General features: G+C 36.1%; 1 protein-coding gene across 3 annotated transcripts in view; it reads left to right on the forward strand.

Annotated features, from left to right (window-relative positions):
- The window catches only part of FAM114A1 (family with sequence similarity 114 member A1), a 39,084-nt gene extending 17,091 nt beyond the window's left edge, over positions 1 to 21,993 (forward strand). For 2 of the 3 annotated variants that reach the window (XM_072861255.1, XM_072861256.1), the window contains exons 6-14: positions 57 to 191; positions 2,001 to 2,153; positions 4,935 to 5,058; positions 10,334 to 10,419; positions 11,567 to 11,734; positions 13,010 to 13,149; positions 14,416 to 14,488; positions 17,188 to 17,241; positions 18,826 to 21,992. In XM_072861255.1, the coding sequence (XP_072717356.1) occupies positions 57 to 191; positions 2,001 to 2,153; positions 4,935 to 5,058; positions 10,334 to 10,419; positions 11,567 to 11,734; positions 13,010 to 13,149; positions 14,416 to 14,488; positions 17,188 to 17,241; positions 18,826 to 18,927 (1,035 nt within the window). In that variant the 3' untranslated portion in view covers positions 18,928 to 21,992. Of the gene's footprint in view, positions 1 to 56; positions 192 to 2,000; positions 2,154 to 4,934; positions 5,059 to 10,333; positions 10,420 to 11,566; positions 11,735 to 13,009; positions 13,150 to 14,415; positions 14,489 to 17,187; positions 17,242 to 18,825 lie in introns of all 3 variants that reach the window. The other variant, XM_072861257.1, reaches the window with a different exon arrangement.
- The last annotated feature ends 195 nt before the right edge of the window (positions 21,994 to 22,188 follow it).

Genomic DNA, 22,188 nt, shown 5'->3' on the forward strand with positions numbered 1-22,188 from the left:
AGTTCATATTAGCATAAGGTGGAAAGAAAATAACCACATTGCATTATTTTATACAGGGGAAAAGTGTATTATCTGGAGGCTTAGATGCTTTGGAATTTATTGGGAAGACAACCATGAATGTCCTTGCAGAAAGCGATCCTGGATTTAAGAGAACCAAAACACTGATGGCAAGAACAGTTTCTCTATCTCAGGTTGGATTTGTTTAAATACAGCTCTGTCAATGCAGTTTCAGATTCTTTTTCCAGAATTTCAGATGCCTCAGGGAGAGGCTTTATTTATTGCGGTAGATATTGGCTAGGCTTTTGGAAATAAGTGTTATGCTTTATATTTGCTTCACTTTCTTTTTCTTTATAGAACCAGAAAAGATAATGTAAAATCCTCTTTTCTGCATAATCACATGTACAATAGCTGATTTTAGTAAGATAGTATATGTGGTGATATGTCATTACACTCTGGAGACAGAACCAAATTGTTGGTGTTTTTGTAACAGCTGTAGATAGATATCTTCCAGCATAAACATCACTATACTGCTTTCCTTGGAAATGAGTAATACTGGAATATGACATGTTTCATTAGGAATTAAAGCTGTGAAAAGTTCTATCTTAATGTCCATCTAAACTAATGGTACCCTTGCACAGTCGTGACTCATATGTTTAAAAGTTCAGAAACATGATAAATATAGAACAGAAGTATAAGTGCTGTCAGTAAAAAATTATTTTAGCTGTCCAGACACTGAGAGAAGGGAGGCTGTGGAAATCAGTAGACATTGAAAAAAACTGTAATTTTACTACATGTTTTTAATTCCTTGTAGAGAGGAGTAAGGTATTTTTCGTTTAATGAGATGCTTAATCTTTAGTGTTGGTCATTGTAAGTGTAAACAGACTGATACTGTTGTAATAGGCCAAAAGCAAGTAACTTTTGTTAAGGCCCATAGGGTTAAAATGAGCTTTTGAGAACACCTTACTAAACAATATGCATGAATTCACACATAAAATCTGAGGCAGAAAGTGACATAAATCAGTTCCCATGGGTCACATAACACAGTGCTTCCTTTTTGGTGATTTGTACATAAAACTTGGTGAGTGATCTTTTGAAGGTGGAGGCTGAAAAATCTGCCATTATGAGTCTTTTGTAACAAATGAATAACTGAAGACAGTATCATAGAAATTTTGAATGATGGAATAGTGTAAGTGGCAAGAGTTGACCTGTATTCAGAGGCTTATATGTGACTTAAGATGCATTTCAGATGTACTTACTAGCTTTACTGTAGCAAATTCATACAAGAGGCCATTTCTGTCTGGGGATAGAAGGAAGGAATAGAAGATCCTATTCTATACACTATTCTATCCTTCTTATACTCTAATGGAAGTGTATAAGATCACTCCAAAATATCCCCAAGTATATGGAGTATAGTTCTGCCCCACCTTTGGTAGAAGTCATACCTTATTAGGCCAATCTCTTTTGTCAGTCCTGCTGTCACGTAAAACTGACTTTAGTATCTGCTAAAAATATTTTATAGGAAATATTTATGTAGGTGCATTGTTTATGCAAGTAGGTAGGTAGGTCCTGAAAATCATATTCTTCCCATGTTGTGGTCTGTGGAAGGGAATGCATGACTCTTTAAGGCTGTGTATGAAATAATCCTTTTTATTTTTCTTTCATTGTAATTGGTGGCTAAATTTATTATATGGTATCCATAGCTGACATTGCTTTTGAGAACATAAGCAAGATTATTTGTTTGTTCATTGTTTTTTTAAAAAAAGATGGTTAGCAATTACCATTGGGAAAACCACACTTAGAATACTACTTAAATATTTTATTAGAGAAGTTTATCAAAAAAATAAGTTAGATATTTCAGCTCTAAAATTTCAGCTCTGCAGGTGTGATATAGTCCCAAATTTTATTACTACTTCCTAGACAAGCAGAAGCAGGAAGTAATAAAATCTGTCATACCTACAGCACTACCTATAAAACAACAGGAATGATGTATATTTTTGCAGCTGTTGCGAGAAGCTAAAGAAAAAGAGAAACAGAGGCGGGCCCAGCAAGTTACAGTTGAAAGAACAGCACATTATGGACTACTTTTTGATGAGTTCCAGGGTTTGTCTCATCTTGAAGCTCTGGAAATCCTGTCAAATGAAAGTGAAGCCCAGGTACAGTATGCAGACAGTATAAATCAAAATGGTTGGTAAAAAATTTTCGCTCTGCAGATGCATGTGAAATTAACAGTAAGTTTTTCATCAACTTCAGAGAAAGCTGGATTGGTCCCACAGGCCAGTCCTTGGCTTCAGGAAATCAATCTCAATACATGTAAAATTTAACTCCAAGATTAACTCAAAACAAACAACTTCACAACTGGAAGGTATTTTTGCTAGGACCATATATAGTGTGTATTTTTCAGCTTGTGACACTATGCAGATGTCTTTTCAGAATTTGCAAGGGGGTTGATGTCTTTTGGTTTTGTGTCAGGCACTGATACTTACATTCAGGAACTCCAGACCTACTACACCTAGAGGCTAGTGAATGAAAATGAATTCCAGATTACTTATTCAATTCCTAAGTCTTCTTTATTGAGTTAGTTTTTAAACTTACATAAAACTACCCAAAGGTATCATTACTGGAAGTAGACAAATGCTATATGTCTCTCTGAAGAACGTGCTAAAGTTACTAAGGCCTATATGATGAATATATTTTTGAATTTCAGCTGTCAGTAGATCTCTGACAGTAGATTAATAGAACTTTTAATAGATTAATAGATTCACAGCAGTAGTATTTTGTAAAGAAAAAATTTGCTGAATAAATTTCTTAAAATACCTATTTTCTTCTTTTTTGTTTTAGTAATTAGCACTCCTTGTGTGGGTTATTTTTAATAAAAAATTAAAATAAAATTTTAATTTAATTTTTTAATAAAATTATTTTAAAATTTATTAATTTAATAAAAATTAATTTTTAATAAAAATTAAACTCTGGGTTATTTTTAATTTAAAATAACCAACTTATTTTTGTTAATGTTTTATTTGCTGTCACAAATAAAAGAAGCTTATTTTAATAACAGCTAGGTACATACAGTTCATGTTGGTTTTGTTTTTTGCAATTATATCTAAATGCAAAATTATAAAGTCAAAACCTACATGTAAGGTTCAAGGGCCTGCTTTTGCAAAAAAAAATAAAAAAAAGAAACCCACAAAACAGGAAAGAGATAAAAAGAAAACAAGTTCAGGTTAATTGCATGTGTCAAGACTATTTTTCTTTTCACAGAATCACAGAATCACAGAATCGTTTAGGTTGGAAAAGACCTTTAAGATCATCGAGTCCAACCGTAAACCTAACACTACCGAGACCACCACTATACCATGTCCCTAAGCACCTCATCCAAACGTCTTTTAAATACCTCCAGGGATGGTGACTCAACCACTTTCCTGGGCAGCCTGTTCCAATGCTTGACAACCCTTTCAGTGAAGTAAAATTTTCTAATATCCAGTCTAAACCTCCTCTGGTGCAACTTGAGGCCATTTCCTCTTGTCCTATCACTTGTTACCTGGGAGAAGAGGCCAACCCACACCTCTCTACAACCTCCTTTCAGGTAGTTGTAGAGAGCAATAAGGTCTCCCCTCAGCCTCCTTTTCTCCAGGCTGTTAAATACCAGGCTGTTTTACTGTTAAATACCACCGGGTAACAAAGCCTTGTGCAGGTTGTTACCATGAGGTTTCTGATGTGCTTCATGTTATGTTCTAGATAACCCCTGGTTCATAGTCCTACTCTCTCCAACAGGATTGAATGCAACTGTCTGGGTCAACAAGTCCAATTCCATGATACATATTCCAAAAGACTCACAGAACATATTCCAGTTACCATACACACACACACACATGCACAAAATATTCACGTACAGTACTGTAAGCTTGAGACCTGTACTAGCAACCCAAAAGCCACACTCTGATGGGCCACAGGAGCAGCGCAAGAGAGACTGAAGGCATTGCTAGTGTCCTATGTCCTTCTAATAGCAGGGATTTAAAAATATTTTAAAGCTTTTATTTTAAAAGTTTCCATTCAAAAAAGGTCCCAGTTAATCCTATGAAATGGACAATGCTATATAGAGAGGGCCAAAAAGCCCTAGGTAGTCCTTCACAGCCTGAGTTGGGTCTCCCAACTTTATCTTGCATTTAACCCTGAGCATATGAGCTGGACACATCAAGGAGGAACATAAGAAAATAATGTCTTTCTCCAGTCTCTCATGGAGCCAGTCTGTGCATCTGTCTAGCAAGCTTAAAAAAAACCAAAAAACCTTGAAACAAACCTAAAAGTAAAATTTTGTATCAAAGGGAGAGAAGGCATTTCTCTTGGCTTCCATAGGCAGAGAGTGCAATCGTGGGATTAACACTGCGTAACTGTAGTGCAAACAAGCAGTGCTTCAAAGAATCTCTTTCCATCCCTCATAGGCATGCCACCCTGTTAGATACCTGAGACATGCAAAGTCCTGTCAATACATTCTTCAGAACAGGTAGACTGGTAGACTGTCAGTAATTTTGCTTGCATTTTGAAGGAGGGGAAACAGGCTTCTTTTTCCAACTCTTCCCGTGAGTGCTCAGACTAAGCATGAATTCTGCCTGGGCTCTTTTTGCCTGGTGTCTTAATCCAGGCAATCCCAAAATGCTTATTACAGTATGCAGTTAAACCATAGCTTTATAATTCAAAACAATGTTCTGGGAGAAGGTAGAGATCTGATGATCTTACAAGGCTGGTGTAATTTTTGTGATACTCAACAAATTTTGTTGATGAGAACTAAAAATGTATGTACATTGGAAGGTTAGAGACAAGATTTGAGCATAACAGAAGTTTCCATTTCTTAGCCTGTTTTGGTATCAGGCTCTAAATTAGCAATTTAAGAAACGCTCTGTTTTGGTTAGGAATGCTCACTGTCCTTTCTTTTACAGATTCAGTCATATTTAGCAACACTTGATGGAGAGCAGTTGGAGACTGTGAAAAATGATTTAATTGCTATAAAAGAGATTTTTGTTCCGAAGGAATCAGATGATGAATTGGTGCAGGCACAGAAAGGTAATTAGAAATACAGAGACTTAACCATATGAATAATTGTTACTTCTAAATATAGTAATTTAAAAAATTACAATCTAAACTATAATTTCTGATAGCCTAATACTCTTCATAAGGTAGTCACTAAAATTAATACTCTAAAAGTTCTGGAAGCTGATTAATGCTTAATTTTGAATTTATGTTGTAATTGAAGTGTGAGATATAGAAAATATAACATAAAGAAGTATTATATTACTTTGCTGTATCATCAGTGAAAGCAAAACAAAAATAAGAAGGGAAATCAATAACCTTTTGGGTAACTGAGGTTTTCTTACAGAATCTGTTTATGAAATTGTGTAATCTGAAAGTTTTGGAGTGTTTAGCAATGCTTTTCTGTTTAGCAACTTCATCCTCACTTTGCACCCTCCCTTGCTAGATAGGGAAAAGTTTAGAGCGCTATAAAGAGACTTGAGAATCCTGAACTTTTTGAAGGAAAGTCACTTTGAAACGTAGCAGCAAAGCAGTTTTCTAGGTATTGCTTGACAAGATGTGGCATGTGGAGTGTTAAGAAGTTAAAGTAGCAGAAGCATGCCGTAACTATGACATAATGCACAGCATTGAAGAGAATGGGACCAGCATGACAGTCCATTGATCAGCTCACAAAAGTTAAACTAAAATGGGTGGGTGCTTTGGTTAGGGGCAAAGTAGGTGTCTTAAACAGGTCAGGAATTTTGGCATTCCCCAGAACAGGCTGAGAACAGAAGGATAAGAAGTTAGCTTAAAGCAACCATAGTTCATGTCTCCAGGCCTGTGAGATCCATACTAAACCTCTTCTAGCTGATAGAAACAATCCCCTTGACCTGACTGAAGACTGGCTTATGCCACTGAACACCATGTTATTGTGTTTCAGAAACATAAAAAGATACTTCTTCCCCATTTTCTTGATCTTCTCAGGGGTGCTTTGCCCATAAAACCTACATTTTGCAAGATGGTGAGGTATGATTTCTCTAGCCTTCAGAAAAGTTAGAAAAACTGTGTTAACGTCCACATGTTCTAACTGGAAAGCCTTTTCCGCTCAGACTGCTCTTTCTAGCATTGCTTACTCAGTATGCCTGATGTCTCTCACAGGGAGCTTACTGTTTCTTCTTGGGGGGGACAGTGAGTGTTCAGTGTAAAGTCTTAGTATGGTTTGTGTTTTGTGCTGTTTTTTTCCCTTGTTACTCTTTAAAACCCCACATTCCTCTGCGGGATTGTGAGAAATTAAAGTCAAGAAAAAGTGTATTACCTGCTTAAGAGTGAGGATTCATGAGATGTCTGTTGTTCCTTAATTTCTGTGGGAAATAGTTCCTTGCTTTGAAACCCACCCCCAGGAAAAGCTGTGTTTCTTGCACAAAGTAATGTTTTCTCTGGTAGTCAGAAGTTCCGTTTTTTCAGTGAAGCACAGCTGCTGATCACGCTCCTTGAAACATTAACTGGCCTTTGAAATAGGCTGGGACCAAAGCAATGAGCACCTTAAAAAAAAATAAGGCCAAATCAGAGTGTGCTGCAGGTTTTCCCCTGCAAAAGCAAACCAGTCAGCAGTGAAACATACCGTCCTCTCTGTGACAGCAGAAATAATAACCACACACATGTTCTCTCCACCTTACAGTTGAATGAGTGTAACTTCAGGCTGCAGTTCAAAATGACTCACATCCTTTAGTGTGATCAGGCTCAAGAGTTATTAGTATTTGAACTACAGATAAATTTCATTTATTAGTATTAAGTTGGATAAATTTTAGTTCCACTGGAGGACACCAAAATAATAGAAAGGTTAATCACTTCTCAAAGTAGCTTTCTGTTAGGACTGAGCCTACAATTCTGTGGCCAGGCTCCTAAGATGGGACATGTGGCCTTTACTTTCTTCAGCCTCTCACCCATAATCCATAGTCCATGCAACACTGCATTGATGGTGCTCTTAACACTGTATAGTGCTTTGACACATCCTTTCTAGATAGTGTCCTAGTCTGGATACTTTTCCCAGTCACAGAAATGTGTTATCTTCATTAAAATCTTGTCAGAGTGAATGAAGGCTTCTTATGATCCTCCTGAGGCAGGGAAAACAGACCTTTTCCTGAATTTCTTAATGCACAGGATCTTAAGTGTTTTTATTAAGTGCATTTATGCAGCAAATGCATAAAACCTTGTAAAACTTAAAGAATTCCATTAATAGGCCTTTACATGACAATTGTCTGCCATTTTTAATCTGTCTGCCAGATAAAAACAATATCCAGCACCTTTCCATGTGATATTGTTTGTGATTTGCATGTCCGTTTCCCCTCATGGAGCACAGTTCTGTTGAACAGTTTAATGTTTCATTGATACTTTAGCTTGTCAATCTTTACATAATGTAAGTTAGATTCCAGTGACTCGCTATTGGCTACGCTTAGTATTATGGTCATATTTTACAAATAAGTTTAGCTTTCTGGGGGGCATTAATATGTATCCTTCTGGGAGCACACTTCATCTTTTAGGGTCTAGGTTTGAGTTGTTTGGGTTTTTTTTTTTTAAACTGGAATTGTTTACCTGAAATGACTTATTGGGACCTTAAGTATATTTCTGTGGCATAATTAATATTAAGAAAATGGTCTGCGTTTAATGTTACAAAAAATTTTAAACATCATTTGGCATCCAGTGTAGATAAAAGACAGTAAAGTTTAACAATAGGTTGGCTGATCAGGATTAAATGCAGCTCATGTCTTGCTGTGAAGAGAAGGCTTCATTCTAGTTTGTGTACTTAGCTCAAGCTAGTTAATACAATTAAGGTCCTGTTAAGCGCATTAATAGGTTTTACACTTATAAAATCAAGTCAGTAAGCCATATGCTCTTTTAATATCATATTTTTAATACAGAATTACATATTTTTACTTAAGCTAACTAATCTAGCAAGAGGTAGCAGGCTATGTTAAATTCTGTGGAGGAATTTTGAGTTTTAATCCTGCTTTCTAAACAGTTTAAAACTACAACTGACTTGCCTTCAGTAGGATTTTGATTTGTGCTTCCTAGCTCAATAAAACTTGTGGTTTTTTACTTTATGTAAGGAAGCCACCCCCCTAAAAAAGACAGAGATTAACTAAAGGTGTTTGAAAATGTTAAATCTTTTGTAGCCACTGAGCAGTATTTGAAAACAAATTAATTACCACTTATTGCTAATTTGTTAGCACTTTCTCATCATCAAAGTCATGTTATTTACATGGTGTCATTTGTCAGTGCTATATGTATTCAGCAAAAAAAAGAAAGACTAGCTGGGAGGAAAACCGGTACTTTGCATTCAACTGTTTGAAAAGGGTGGCTGTTTGTTTTATGTAAACTCTCAGGATTCCTTCTTATCCTAGACTCTCAGGATCTCATTCAGAGATGTTAGTGCTGCTTTTAGTTTCTACCGTAAACACTTTCAGTCCTACACAAGGAGAAATTACTGCAGTGATCTTTGGAGGACTGTTGTGGGAAAGGATTGGGGCTAGGCTTTGTTCTTGGGAACTCTGAAACTGGAATCATAAGGTTTTTGTGTCTTTGCTTAACAGTCAGATAGGTGCAAAATCAATATGAAAAGAAAGAAAAGGAAAAGATATTTTCTGACACAAGTAGGAGAAAGCCCAGTGCATACCCTTCTCTCTAATGTTTCCTCTCACTTTAATTATGCAACCCTTTCATGTATTTTTCACTGAAGCTTCTTTTCCTTTCAGTTGTTTAGGAAATAATGAGAGGAGAATATCTGAAAAAGTAGCTTCACCTACATTTTGGATGCCATTAACACCAAAAATTTTATATGTGAGGTTAAGGGAGACGGTAACCAAAGTGAATATGAATTGAATATGCCAGTTATCAACAATTTTGGTAATTTTGCATTGATCCAGTGAACTGCTTATCAGCTTTCAGCATGCTGAGGTTTATGAAACAATTTGGCATTGTTTTAAGAACAAGTGAATTCAGTGTATCCAAGAGGTGCTTTATTGCAAAACCTGAAAATCCTATTGCCAAAATTTATTGATAAGGGCAGCAATGAAATGAACTCTGTGCATCTCTTTGGCCTGCCAGAATACAATCTTCTTGGCCTGTTCACCTGCTGTTAAGAGGAAAGCTCAGTCTCTTGGTCATTGCAGGTGAAGAGTTCTTCATGCTAAATACTAATTTATTTTATAGCACCAAAGATGGGCACTCTCTTTACAAGCAAGTGTGAGATGTCCTTTGCTCTAGGAGACTATAATTTGAGTGTCAGATTACACCACCTTTCCACATATTTCAAGGTACCGTGGACTGTAAACAGTTCTACCAAAATCCCCAAACTCATTGGAGAGTAATGGCCCTCCGCTTTTAAGCCCAGCACTAAAGATTTGCATAAAAATGGAATAACTGGCCCTACCTAATAAATGAACAAAAAAAGTGGGAATACAGCAAGACATTAAATTCATTTTTGAAGTAGCTGGACTTTTATTAGGCTCAGTATGGGGACTTTGACCTTTTAGCGTCATCAGGCTAAAAAAACCTGAATTTTGTATATTCCACCAGGAAATGTTAATGAAGATTCCAAACTCAGTAAGCACAGATGAACAGAACCAACCAAAATACCAACTTTTAGGAACTTAGAGCATGTTAGAATTTGGCAACTGCAAGTAGTCAAAGGAATATATATAATAAAGATGAAGTTCCAATACTAGTGATATTTATCTTTGCTCATAAATCTTGTGAAATAAAAGTGCAGATTCTTTAAGGCCCATTACTCCAAAGCAGAACAGAAAACATTCTTCATTTAAGCAAAGCTCAATCTTAAAATAGAAAGAAAACACACCTCTTAGCTGTGGTTTGCAGACAGAGCAACAGAGAACATGTTTTCCAGTATGTTTCCTATGAAACTTACTTGTATCTGGCCCTGCTGCAGTTTTTACTCCTTGGTTTGAAAGAATATGTTAGTATCTCTTCTTTGGTTATTTTGTGGGTCATGTATTTTTGTCAGATAACTAGGGATCATGCAGCTTCTTCTCTTCCTACCTGTCTTTATGAAACTTAGTGGAATTTAGAATGGGTGGAAAGAGTAGTCAAAATGTCGAGCTAGCATATATGGTTGTACAGGTATCTCTGTTGCTTGTTCTGTTCTTTATTTGAGCATATACACGCACACACCCACACACACCTTTCTTGTATCACTGTCACTGTTTTTCAAGTGCTAGAGTGCTTGGGGAAGCTATTTGACTGGATGTATTTGATCGTGTAAAATATTACAGTGATAACACCCTAAGAAAAATTGTCTTGTTTTTTCTTGCAGCAGATATGGGCGAAGAGTTTGTCAGCATGCTCACTGAACTGCTGTTTGAATTGCATGTTGCTGCTACTCCTGACAAACTTAATAAGGTTAGCACCTGTTAGTGAGCTGCCCTCTGTTTCTTGGACAAAGACAAAGAGGGAGGGCTTTGTTCTGACATCTGACACAGAGCAGTACCTACCTCAGTTCAGACAGTTCAGAAAGCAAAGTACGGGAGGGTGGGACTAACATGATGAATATAGAAAAGCTTTCATAAAAGTGAGATTAGTAAGGCAATACAGTTGCAATGACTAGCTAGCACAATGGGTCATGTTAGAAAGCCTTGAACCAGGGATGTCTTAGCAGAACAGAGTTCATGAGCACAGCAGATTTGGTCTTACATACTGGGAACAAAGGTCCGGTTCAGAATTATTTTTCTTGCTCATCATGTTCATTCTTCTGAGGGACTTCTCCAGACCTTCTTAGCTAGAATCAAAGTCTTGGATTTATCTCATCTAGCTTCAGTCATCTAAAAATTAGATGGCTAGAAGCTAGTCACATCACTAGTCACATTTTTACTATCAGGCCCCTTTAAAGGTGATTCACCTGCTGATCTTAGGCTCAGGTGAATGTCTATCTCTCTAGCTACATAGATAGACTATGGATAACTAGCTTAGGCTTAGGTCTTAACGTATTTTAATTTGACTTCATGTTAAAAAAGAGACATCATAAATTTTCTACTAATTATAACAGTAGTCTGAAGTTGTATAAAACTTAAAGGCTTTTCCACTTTGGTCTACTTTCACGCCTGGGAAGGCAGCTGAAGATACAGTGATTTTCTATTCGTTTTTCCTTTTAGAATTTAGTACATCTCTCTTACCTCTCCAATATTTTTTTTCTTTTTTTATCCCACCTTATTTTTTTATTTAGGAAAATTATTTCTATGTAAATTCCTTTGAAAGATACCTCGTAAAGCTGAAATATTAGTAACTTTGGTATTAATGCCAACTTTATGCGTTGATTAGGAATGTCGTACCTGTAGAGGAATTATCCCTGGCTGATCCATCTTTATGCAGTCAGAAATGCTTCTCCCTACAGTTTCTTAAATATACACTTAACTAAATGCCACGCAGAGGCTTGATATGTTTAAACTTCAGAATGTAAAAAGGAAGTAATTAATGTTAATTAATGTTCAGGAACATAATTTGATATTCCCTATTTGAACTGAACTTTGGGGTTGGGTTCTTTGTTTGGCAGGCTAGGAAAAAAGCTCATGAATGGCTGGAAGAAGCCAGCTTTTCCACCCCAGTAGACATAGAAGAGAAGCTAAAAGAAAAGCCTGGAGAACCTGGTGAAGAAAAGACTGAAAAAGGAGATAAAATTGATGGTGATAAAACAGAAGTAAATAAAAACAAAACTGTGGAGGTAAAATAGCTTTTGGAGGATAAGTTTCATGAAGCAAATTGTCATATTTTGTTTTGATAAGATTACTTCTTCATCTTTGTGTGTTGGTTTTATATGTTGTCCTTATTTTTTAAACCCATGGAAGTATTAAGAAATACTAATATGTAACTATTCACTGTAGACCCAATAGGAAACTAACTTATGTAAATATTTTTACTGTTAGTCTGTTCCCATAAGTAAACATCAAAGTAGCAGGTCCTCTGCCTATCGCATTGTTTTTATTTTTTTGTATCTATGTTTTCGTGTGTATGCATGTGTATACACAACATACACTGAGCTGAGGGATTCTGTGGTGTAATGTTGATAGCACATTGAAAGTCGGATTTCAACATTCCTTGGCATCTCTTTCTCTCAGTGACAATACATGGAAAAAATTCTCAAATTTTATTTAAACTCTTAAACAGTTTAAATCACAAACAGACAAAACAGAAATATAATTTAGGCAAACCACAAGTATTCATTCTCTTTATGAAAGATAGCACTTAAGCCTAAAAATATTGTGTCCGTTTAGACAACACCTCTTGTTGATGAGATTAATTGTGACTGATATTTTACGCCAAGTTATAGCCATATTAAATGTGGTTGATATCTTTGTCAAGATTTTGTGAATGAATTCTAATAAAGAAATTATCTGTCATGTTTCCTTACAAAAAAGGTCCAAAGAAGGAGACAGTTACACTGTATATATTACAGATTTTTATGCGATTGCAGATTTCCAGCTGGCATCAGCTTGTGAAAACTGTAACGCCATAGTGCTAGGTAGAATTTTTTATTGTTGCTGATAAAAGCCACTTTTTTATTGGGAGTATTATCCATTTGTACTCTGGAGATTCATCTGAGGGATGACTCAATACTTTTGGCTCCATATGAAAGTAATTATGACTTACTCTAGAGTTAAGGGATCTTTGTGTTTGTTCGGACTAGGTTTAAAAGTGCTATGTTAGAAAATCCAAGAGCCTGGCCTAGTTCCCATTCAAATAAATGGTAGACTTGTTCTTACTAATTTTTCAGGATAAGTATAAGGTCTGTATTTTATAATCTGTGGATATTTCATTTTCTGGTATTGTTTGTGAGGATGACATTATGGCTGATATTACTTCACTATGTATATGGTGGTATTTCCAATTGGGGTAAGGAGGGCTCCTATGTTTCAAATTCTTTTATACATATATATCTATATGTATATTTATCAGTGTTGTTATTATTGATTATATTATTCCCTGTTTTTAATTTAAGGAAATCTACATGCTATCCATTGAAAGCCTGGCTGAGGTAACTGCTCGTTGTATTGAACAGCTTCATAAAGTAGCAGAATTAATCCTACATGGGCAGGAAGTAGAAAAAACAGCTCAAGATCAAGCAAAAGTACTGACGAAGTAAGTATTATGTACTTCATATATGAACATTTGACATTTGCTTAAAACTCATGAAGTTCCATTCAGCTTTTGGCACTTGAAAGCACCATAAGTTCATGGAATAACAAACAGCATTGGCTTTATGGGTCCTGGTGCTAGATTTTCTCATGTAATCAAGTTACATAGGCTGCCTGTCATTTTTTGACATGGCTAACATATGTATGTTTACAAAAACATGACCTATTCATAGGCTGAAAGTTGTTTCTGCTCCAGCAAGTAAATGTACATGCTAATTTGGGTTGCATTTCCTGTTCCCTCTGCAAAAGATACTGTGCTAGCATATATAGAATTTGCGTCTAGAGTGCATAATGCAGTCTTGTTATCTGCCAATGGAGTTTCATTGTCTAGTGTTTATCTGTAGTTCTAAACAGTAAGACCACATTTGTCAGCAACTTTGTAGTAAACTACAACAAAACATACATAAATTCAAGAAGTCAGTTTATCTAGTGGGACTCAAAATTCAAGTCTCAAGCTCTCTGTAGTAATCGAGTCTGCTGATTTCAGTGGGTTTTGATGTTAAGATGTTGTAAGCACTTGAGTCCTAAGCAAGTAAAGTATTTAAGCAAGTGTTTATCCTTAGGAATGGTAGTAACAATAGCAAAGTCCATAGGAACACTTAATGCTAAAACAAAGTACTCAAACAAGTATTTTTCAGAATTAGAGCTAAGGTATGGTGCACCTTGCAGGATGAGGTTCTATATGATGCACTTGTAAATGTTTAGCAAAACAGTGAAAGATCTAGGTGTAGAACTAGATCTCCTTGTTCTCTCGTATTTTAACCACAAGGGTACTTCCTCTTTTAGTACAGAGTAGATGTTTTGTTGCTTAGATAGGAAACTTCTCACTGTTCTCATTAAAGTTTGATTTATTTCCAACAGTATTTCTAGGAGTTGTGTTGCTGCAATCATCAGAAAAACAATAGTTAAACTAGAAGTTTAGAATTTAAAAAATTGAAACATTGCCCTGTGAAAAAAGATTAGTGTTTGAGCCAACATGACATCATTTTGCTGCTGTAGTCAGCAATGGATTTTTCAGTGGAGGAATATAAAAACTATATCATGAACAAAGTCTGCCCCAAAATATTTTAAAAATTACTAGAAGCAAAATTGCCTTAAGAACATTCTTGGCTTCTAAGATTAAGTTTGTTCCTGGGACAGTCATAAGGTTTTTATCCATTGACAGGACAAGGATGTATTTTTATATTTGTCTCTCTTTTTCTTAAACCAGTTTAACAAGTGCCATGTGCAATGAAGTTTCATCTTTATCAAAGAAGTTTTCCGATTCTTTAACAGCAGCTGGGGTAAGATAACAGCATTTTCTGTAACATTTGGACTTTTTTTAACATAGTTCATTTCTTGAAAGAGAAATTGCTACATGAGTCCGGTGGCTTTACATGAGGTACCAGCAAAGAAGGCACTTCTTTCCTCTGATCAAGAACACAGAGCATTTTTACAGCGGATTCCCTGTTGCAGAGAAAGTTTATAAGCCTTGATAGACTGCAGTGTCTCCCCTGCCTTCTAAAATCTCTCTTTCTAGACACCATTTCCCATTTTTCCTGACCACCGCTCAGCACTTCTTACCTTCTCATACTGAAAGAGCCCCACATTTGAAGTCCCACGACTTGATATTTTCTTCTACTCAGCCTATCCCTTTTGAATGCATTTATGTAAAAGTCATTAACAGATAACACTTCCAGTACCTTAAGATGTTCTCATGAGTTGTCTTCTTAGCCTTTGCTAAATCCCCTGGCCCAAGGCCACTGTGTTTTCAAAAGGTTTAAGAGATTAGAAAATCAGTTTGGTCATCCATCTTAAAAAAAATCACTATGTCTTGTATCTCAAGATATTCCATTTAGGAACATCCCTTTATCTGTGAACATCTTTGCTAGAAATAGTATCCTGCCTTTCAAGATGTTTCAAAGATGACTGACATCTGAGTATTCTAGCAGGATCCAGAGGCAAAAATTGTGCTGTTGCTGAAATTGTTCTGTAAATGTCAGAGAAGAACAAAATCTGGCTCTCCTGATTACTCCATGAAAACTTGAATGTACATCAAAGGGAATTTTCCCAGTTCTCCCATGAGCTCTTCCAGCACATCTCTGAGCAACTTTTTTCAGAGTTATTTGTAGAGAACATGATTTATTGGGTTGCTTTTATTCTGAATAATTTACATTCCTTCCCATTACTCTGGGAGAAACTGCTTATTTTGCATTTTGGGATTGTATTTTAGTATATCTTTGGTGACACTTGCAATAAATACATGCACAGACATATAAAAATAAATTGCACATGAAATATTAAGCTGGCCCAGCTCAGAAAATTGGAACCGAAAGCTTTCATAAGCATTGCAGTAGGTTTTGTTCTTATCAACTCTGTACTCAGTTTTTAGGACCTGATTGTTTTTGTGGACATTTGTGTGGACACATAAGAAATTGAGCACAAAGACACTTCCTGCTGCCAAAATACTCTATAGAAGAGCATTTTAGTAGGGCAGTCTGGTGATCTTTATGTGTTGTCCCATCCCTGTAAGCTTTTGGAGGAAGATGTGGGCCTTCTGCTCACCATGATCAGTAGGAAAGTAAGGAGTACTGTCACACAGGATTGTAGAAAATCTACATCTTCCTGCATGTCCCAGTGGTTCAACTTCCTCCTTAACCTGCCAACAGCACCTGGGCTCACAAACACATTCCAGTATCCTGCAAAGTGCATTAACTCGTGGGAAACTGAGAAATGGCTTAGAACAGAAAATACTGGTTTTTTCAAACATAATGCCATCCCTATAGTTATATCTGTATAATTCAGACATTAGTTGTAGTGCTGGCTGTACACACAGTCTATAATGTTGGCGATGTTTCCGAGTGAGCAGTAATGCAGAAGTAAGAAATAATAGCTTTGCTTGCTACACAAGATTCTTTCAAACTTCATACAGTCAATAGTATTTAATTGATACTGCTCTCTATCTGTTTCAGTTTATCGACAATCAACTAAACAGTGCACTTCATAATGGATTTTCTAGTAACTGACAGTAAAATTGCTCTTCTTTTCTCTAACCATCTTCCCTTTGTTCTGCCATCTTTCTCCAAACTAAAATTAAGGTGTTTCATGTTTCTGTAAGTCTGTAATATGAAAGCTACAAGGTTGTAAGTGGAAATCCTTCAGTTAAATTAACCAGTATTGTGTTTCCTTTGTTCTAATAAAGTCCACCATTCGGTATTGAAAGAAAGCAACTCTTGCTGGAGGTTACTGTCATTCTAAAAAAAAACAGTGCAAAGAACAGTGAGAATAAAAAAAGGAAAGAACTTTTGCCATTTTAACAAGCAGAGGAGCTGACAAATCTCGATTTTCTAGCCTCTAGTAGTGTTACCACTCATCATACCCATCTTTATTCCTATCAGGTGGTTGAGAAAAACACTATGCATGCTGAGCTATGTTTACTGGCCAGCCTGCGTTGTCCAGCTCAACATATACTGCCTCCAGTTTGGGGATCTGAGTTTCACCTGTTTTTCCTTCTGTAGGGGAGCTAATCTGGGCCTTTCATTTCCTCCTAACCACAGATATTTATGAAACTTCTAAGAACTTAATTTTCCTTCTGACCTGTATTTTTCCTCCTTGTTTCCTTGAAAATGAGCAAGGGGTTAAAAAATTTTGGGGGAGATGAAAAGGGCACTGACAGACAGATGGACAGACAATGTCATCACATAAATCTCACATCCGTAGGAAACCAAGCAATTTGAAACTCTGTGGTACCTAAATCGATGACAAAATAAAACCCTGGGCCCGTCTTAGTTCATTGTACCTGGTGATAGAAATACGTAGGGTCTACTGAAGTGTGTATGAAATGTAGACACAGTTGTCAGGAATACTGTGATAAACGGTCTGAATAAGAATCAAGGTGAAGCAAGACCTTTATAGAATTCATAAAACCACTTCTCAGATATCAGTATATTTCTGTTAAATGTATTTCTCGTCCTGGCATTTCATTCTATTTTCCGGTTTACAGAGCAGTATGAAGGCAGAGGTTCTCAACCCCATCATCAACAGTGTGCTATTAGAGGTAAGCCTTCACTTTTTTCACATTAAGAAATGTTCTAGTAAAATGATTTTGAAATGAAACAGTCACATATATGTCTGAAGAAAGAACTATATAAAAAGTAATGACAATATCGTTCTGGCTGTTCAGTGCCAGCTCATAAACCTCTCGTTTTTGTGTTCAGCCTCTCCCACAAATACTATAGTAGTAATACTGCATTTACTACAGATTCTTAAGAACTGTATGACTGAAGTGAGACTGGCCAGCTCTTAGATTCTGCTGCTGTATGGGTCAGAGCACAGCAGACAGTTTGCAATGTGCAGTTTAGCCCTTTTCTAACCTATTCACAAGTTGCCTGGGATAAGTCTATTCTTACTTACCTACTTCAAATACTGCATAGTATTTCTGATTCACAGATAGTTGCAGACTACTCTTTTCTTTAAAATTTCAGGTGCAGGTATGCTACAGTGCTTCCCATCCACAGACATTTAGATTTATGCAAAGATTCACAGTCTAGCAGCAGGCTTTGTCAGCACATGGATAACCATGTGTCAGACATCACCAAAATGTTCAGGAGTGATTACTTTTATTAGACACCATGATCTATGAGTGACCTCTTCTATTAGACACCATGAGCTATTTTTCATCAGAAAAGCACAGTGAGTAAAATGTGCCTCAGTTTTACTGAGAAGAGGTCAAGAGGGAGTAATGTGCTCGTAAAGTACTAAAATGTGTACTATCTGCAGCATGAATTATTTTAACTCTGCTAATTAGATCACACTTCTCTTTAACCATAAATAAACATGTAGTAGTGACTACAAGTTGTCATTCTGTATCTAATAGCTGTGTTCCCTTAAAAATGAGGAAAAGATTGTTTGACAATAAGCAATTTTGCACTGAGTTTACAATAGCTTTAAGGAAAATTATGGAGAGTTGAGTAGAGCTGTAGTAAAGATTACTGTACAGTTCCTTTTGTTATAGGATAAATTTGCTATTGCAGCTGACGTATCTTTCTGTGCTCCAAGAATTGCAAAATCTGGGAATGTCCAGAATTGTGGAATATGATGTTTTGTACTTCTTAAATCCCATATTTGTATACAAATATGTATTAGTACAGCCTAGGTTCATGGAGAATTACAAGCTGCTATACTGTTCGGTATTAGAAATTCCAAAAATAGTACTACATGTTAAAACCATTATAATAATTCAAACTGTTAATTTCAGTGATGTTTCTTCCACCTACAGCAAATTCAAATTTAGTTCTGTTGATGGAAAGCCTAGCTGGTTTGTATTTTAAAAGTCAAATCTACTTCTGAACACTGTGGTATTTTATTCTACTCACACTACAAACAAAAATGTCCAAGAGTTCAAACTGAGGGGAAATCAGATTTTTATATAGTGATTCAGGCTATCCTTGTTAGCTGTAAACTGTTGTAAGTTATCGTTTTTGTTATCTACAGATTCTAAAGTCTTGTGTGAATACATATACTAATATAGCATGATGCAGATGTTTAAAAAAAAGTTTATTTAAAAAGTACAGTGTAATTCCTGAAATACCTGATGAATTCCTGAAATACTGATGAACCACATGTTTTCTCTCCCCATTAGGGTTGCAACAGTACTACTTATATTCAGGATGCTTTCCAGCTATTGCTTCCAGTTCTGCAAATTTCACATATCCAGAGCAGTTGTTTGAAAGCACAAGAGTGACAGTTTCCCAGCAGTTGTCACCATGGGACTTAACAGAAACCACAGACCTAATGTCTTTAATGTATGCAGATAGACGAGATGGCATGAGAGATGTCTGGCCACTTAGAGTTCTTTGAAGACACTAAACGCGGTTTTGCACATACAATATTGAACAACATTTTGAAACTCTTTCAGACTTTTAGACTTTAGAAGTAGTTAGTAAAGCAAGTAATTTCTTTTCCATTAGAGTATATCCTTTGCATTAATTTAAACTGAAGTTTATTGATATTAGCATTGACTTAAATATGGATTCTAAATGTTGACCCTTTCAGTTGTAGATGATGTATGAAGCAAATTAAAATGTAAAGTTTTTTAAAACATTTTAGCCCAAATGACCATTTCCATTGTATGCATCCTAACTGTCAGTGAAAAATGTATATTTCAAAAGTTGGTTTCAGTATTTAGTTTTAGCCAACATGAATGAATTATCGTAGTGTTCTGCTTGTTAAATATTTTTTACAGTAGCAATAACATCATAATAATCTGTACCACTTACATAACACTTTGTGTTGCAAGAGTTGTACAGTAATAGGCATTAACTTTCCTAAATTAAAATTGTGGAGGATATGCATACAGAATTATACTGAAAAGAAATGTTCTGAGCCAGTTAAGACTATGGGTAAAGCTCTATATTTGCTGACCCATACTTTTGTATTCATTTATGTCTATTTCTTAATTCCAATGGCTGAACAACATTGCAGGCCAATGTAATCTTTTTAATATGCAAGGAATAGAAAATTTCCCTTTTGTTTGGCAATTGAAACACCCCCAAAATAATCTCCTCTCAGATGTGTTACCCGAGTAGCACTTTGGGTTTAATTTGGGCTTTAAACATTACGAACCTTTTTATCAAATGGAGTTACTGACAATTCAGAAATACAGTTTTGGGGCATAGAAAGGAAGTTGCGAATAGAAGTTATGAGAAAATTGCTTTGGGTGGGGAGGTCGTATGTCGGAGCAATCACCTTTTCTCTGAGGCAGTAGCTAGACAGAGCATAACTGAGCAGCAGGAATGACGTTTCATAATAACACTAGCGACTGATAATTTGTCCATATCCTTAACTTAAAATCCTGAGCTGTGAACCTCAGAATTTGTTCAGGCTAGTGGACCTTGTAGACAGCAAGAACCTTCCAATGTTTTATGTAGCCTGTTCTCCTGGATTTTCATTGTTTATTATGTTTCTGTCAGCTATTTTGTATGTTTTTCCTCTTGATACACTCATGAATTGTATTTAAATGCTTTTTAATTGTAGTTAACATCTGAATATGTTTAATCATAGAAGCATAGTTCATACATTGTAAAATTAATGAAATAGAGCATGAGGAAACACTATCCTGTTTGTCAGAGATGAGAAACCATGTATCTGCTTTGCACATGGTAACTTTTGTGAGTGCAAATAAGAGAGGACAGAAAGGTCTGTTTGTGTGGTCCCTGTTCTGCTGTCACACGCATCGTGACTTTTCCATCTTTTGTTATTTAGAGATGAAATTTTCACTATCCCTGAAATAAGGTATTTGCTGCCACCCTGTAATTTAACAGATTTGAGATATCTTTCTGGGTAAGTAGAAGGGGTACAGTCTTCAAACCCCCTTGCGCAGAATGTAAAAAAAACCTAACAGTAATGTGAACAAAAGTAAGAAAGCCCCTTGGCGGCTGAAAAGGCAAACAAAGCTTGACATTCATTGGCATTTATGCCGTATTGAGCAGCTAACATTACTACAACATGGGAAAAAGAGGGAAAATGCAACTGGTAAGCAGACTCGCTAGCCCAAAGGTAGGATACAGCTCCCACCAACCGTTATGTCCATGACACTTCCATCGTCTGGCACTGCTTTATTTCTGAAAGCATCTTTTCAAAAATGTATTACAAAATAATGTTTAGTTGCTGCAAAACACTGCATCATACCCAGGGCTTCTCTGGCTTCTACACTTTAGGGGGAATAAACGTACTCTTCTCTAGTAGTCTTCTCTGGCTGCTGGAAGAGACACACGCTTGTACTTACTTGACCAGGGGTCATTCTTGTATACACACTTTAGCCCAGGAGAACAACTCCTCAGCGTGGATTACTGAGGACTGTGTACTTGCTCCATACACTTAATCGTCAGCAGTTTTCAGTTTTAAAGATCTGGACATCAGTGAAAGCATTCAGTAGCTTGTAAAAAGGCCTATTTTTTAAAGTGGTTTTTTCTGTTGTTCTATGCTGGCAAGCAGAATCTAATACCTGGTTAAAAGCTTGTTTATTTTTCAAACGAAGACCGTCAAGAAAAGTCTAGTGTTTCACCTATCAATCATTACATCCTGGATTTATTTTTACTTTAATTTCGTCATTATTTTTCATCAAGAAGCCTTTCTGTCCATGTTGGAGTAGAGCTCTACATCAGGTATCTGTAAACATGGTGTTACTGCCAAATGAGTCATAGAACATAGCAATAGCTCTTTCATATTGTTCCTATGCTGAGTTAATGTTTTCAGACATAAATTATTTTAGTTACTTTTTCATATGGATCTTTTTTTTTCTCTGAAATGCAGTGCAGAATATATAGTGTTAAACCTGTCAGAAAAATGTGTTCACCAACAGTGGTGCCTTTTAGCAGAGGCTGAACAATACAGTATCAGAAGCCTCAGGGGATAATGTTTGAAACAGGGGTGTTCTTAAGACAAAGATTGCTTGTCTGAGGTATTCCTTACTAGAGGTTTCACTGTCTTGCTTAGATTATGTATGTATTGAATAAAGCACCTTACCCTAAAGTAAAAGAAGCTATAAAACGTAACATGTGGACTTAAAAGTATTTACATCCATACAATGTAGGAAGGGAAATAGGGCAGAGTGTGAGCATAGGGTTACTCCATCTGATCTCAGGTGCAATCATCTTGTCCTAGGAAAACTGACTGTTACATCTTTAAATCAATTTGAGGTAAATAATATTTCTGTAGAAAAGTACTATGTGGATTTAACCAGAATATTTTGTTTACGCTGGTTTGTATTGTTCCATCAGTCAAATAAATCATTTGAGATACTGAACTGAGACAGTATACTAAAAAAGAATGTTTTGAAGAATAATGTGATGGGAGGATATACTCAGTGAAGTCTTCCACTTTCTGATTTTGTGATTTACCTTTGGAATGATGCATGTGATTTTACTGAGAGTCTGACAGAAACAGACGTTGCCTTAAACTTTTAAGGGAGACTGTTCTTTCTTTTATCACCACTTTTCCCAGG

This window comes from Ciconia boyciana, chromosome 5 (assembly GCF_034638445.1).
Source record: "Ciconia boyciana chromosome 5, ASM3463844v1, whole genome shotgun sequence".
NCBI classification, from domain to species: domain Eukaryota; kingdom Metazoa; phylum Chordata; class Aves; order Ciconiiformes; family Ciconiidae; genus Ciconia; species Ciconia boyciana.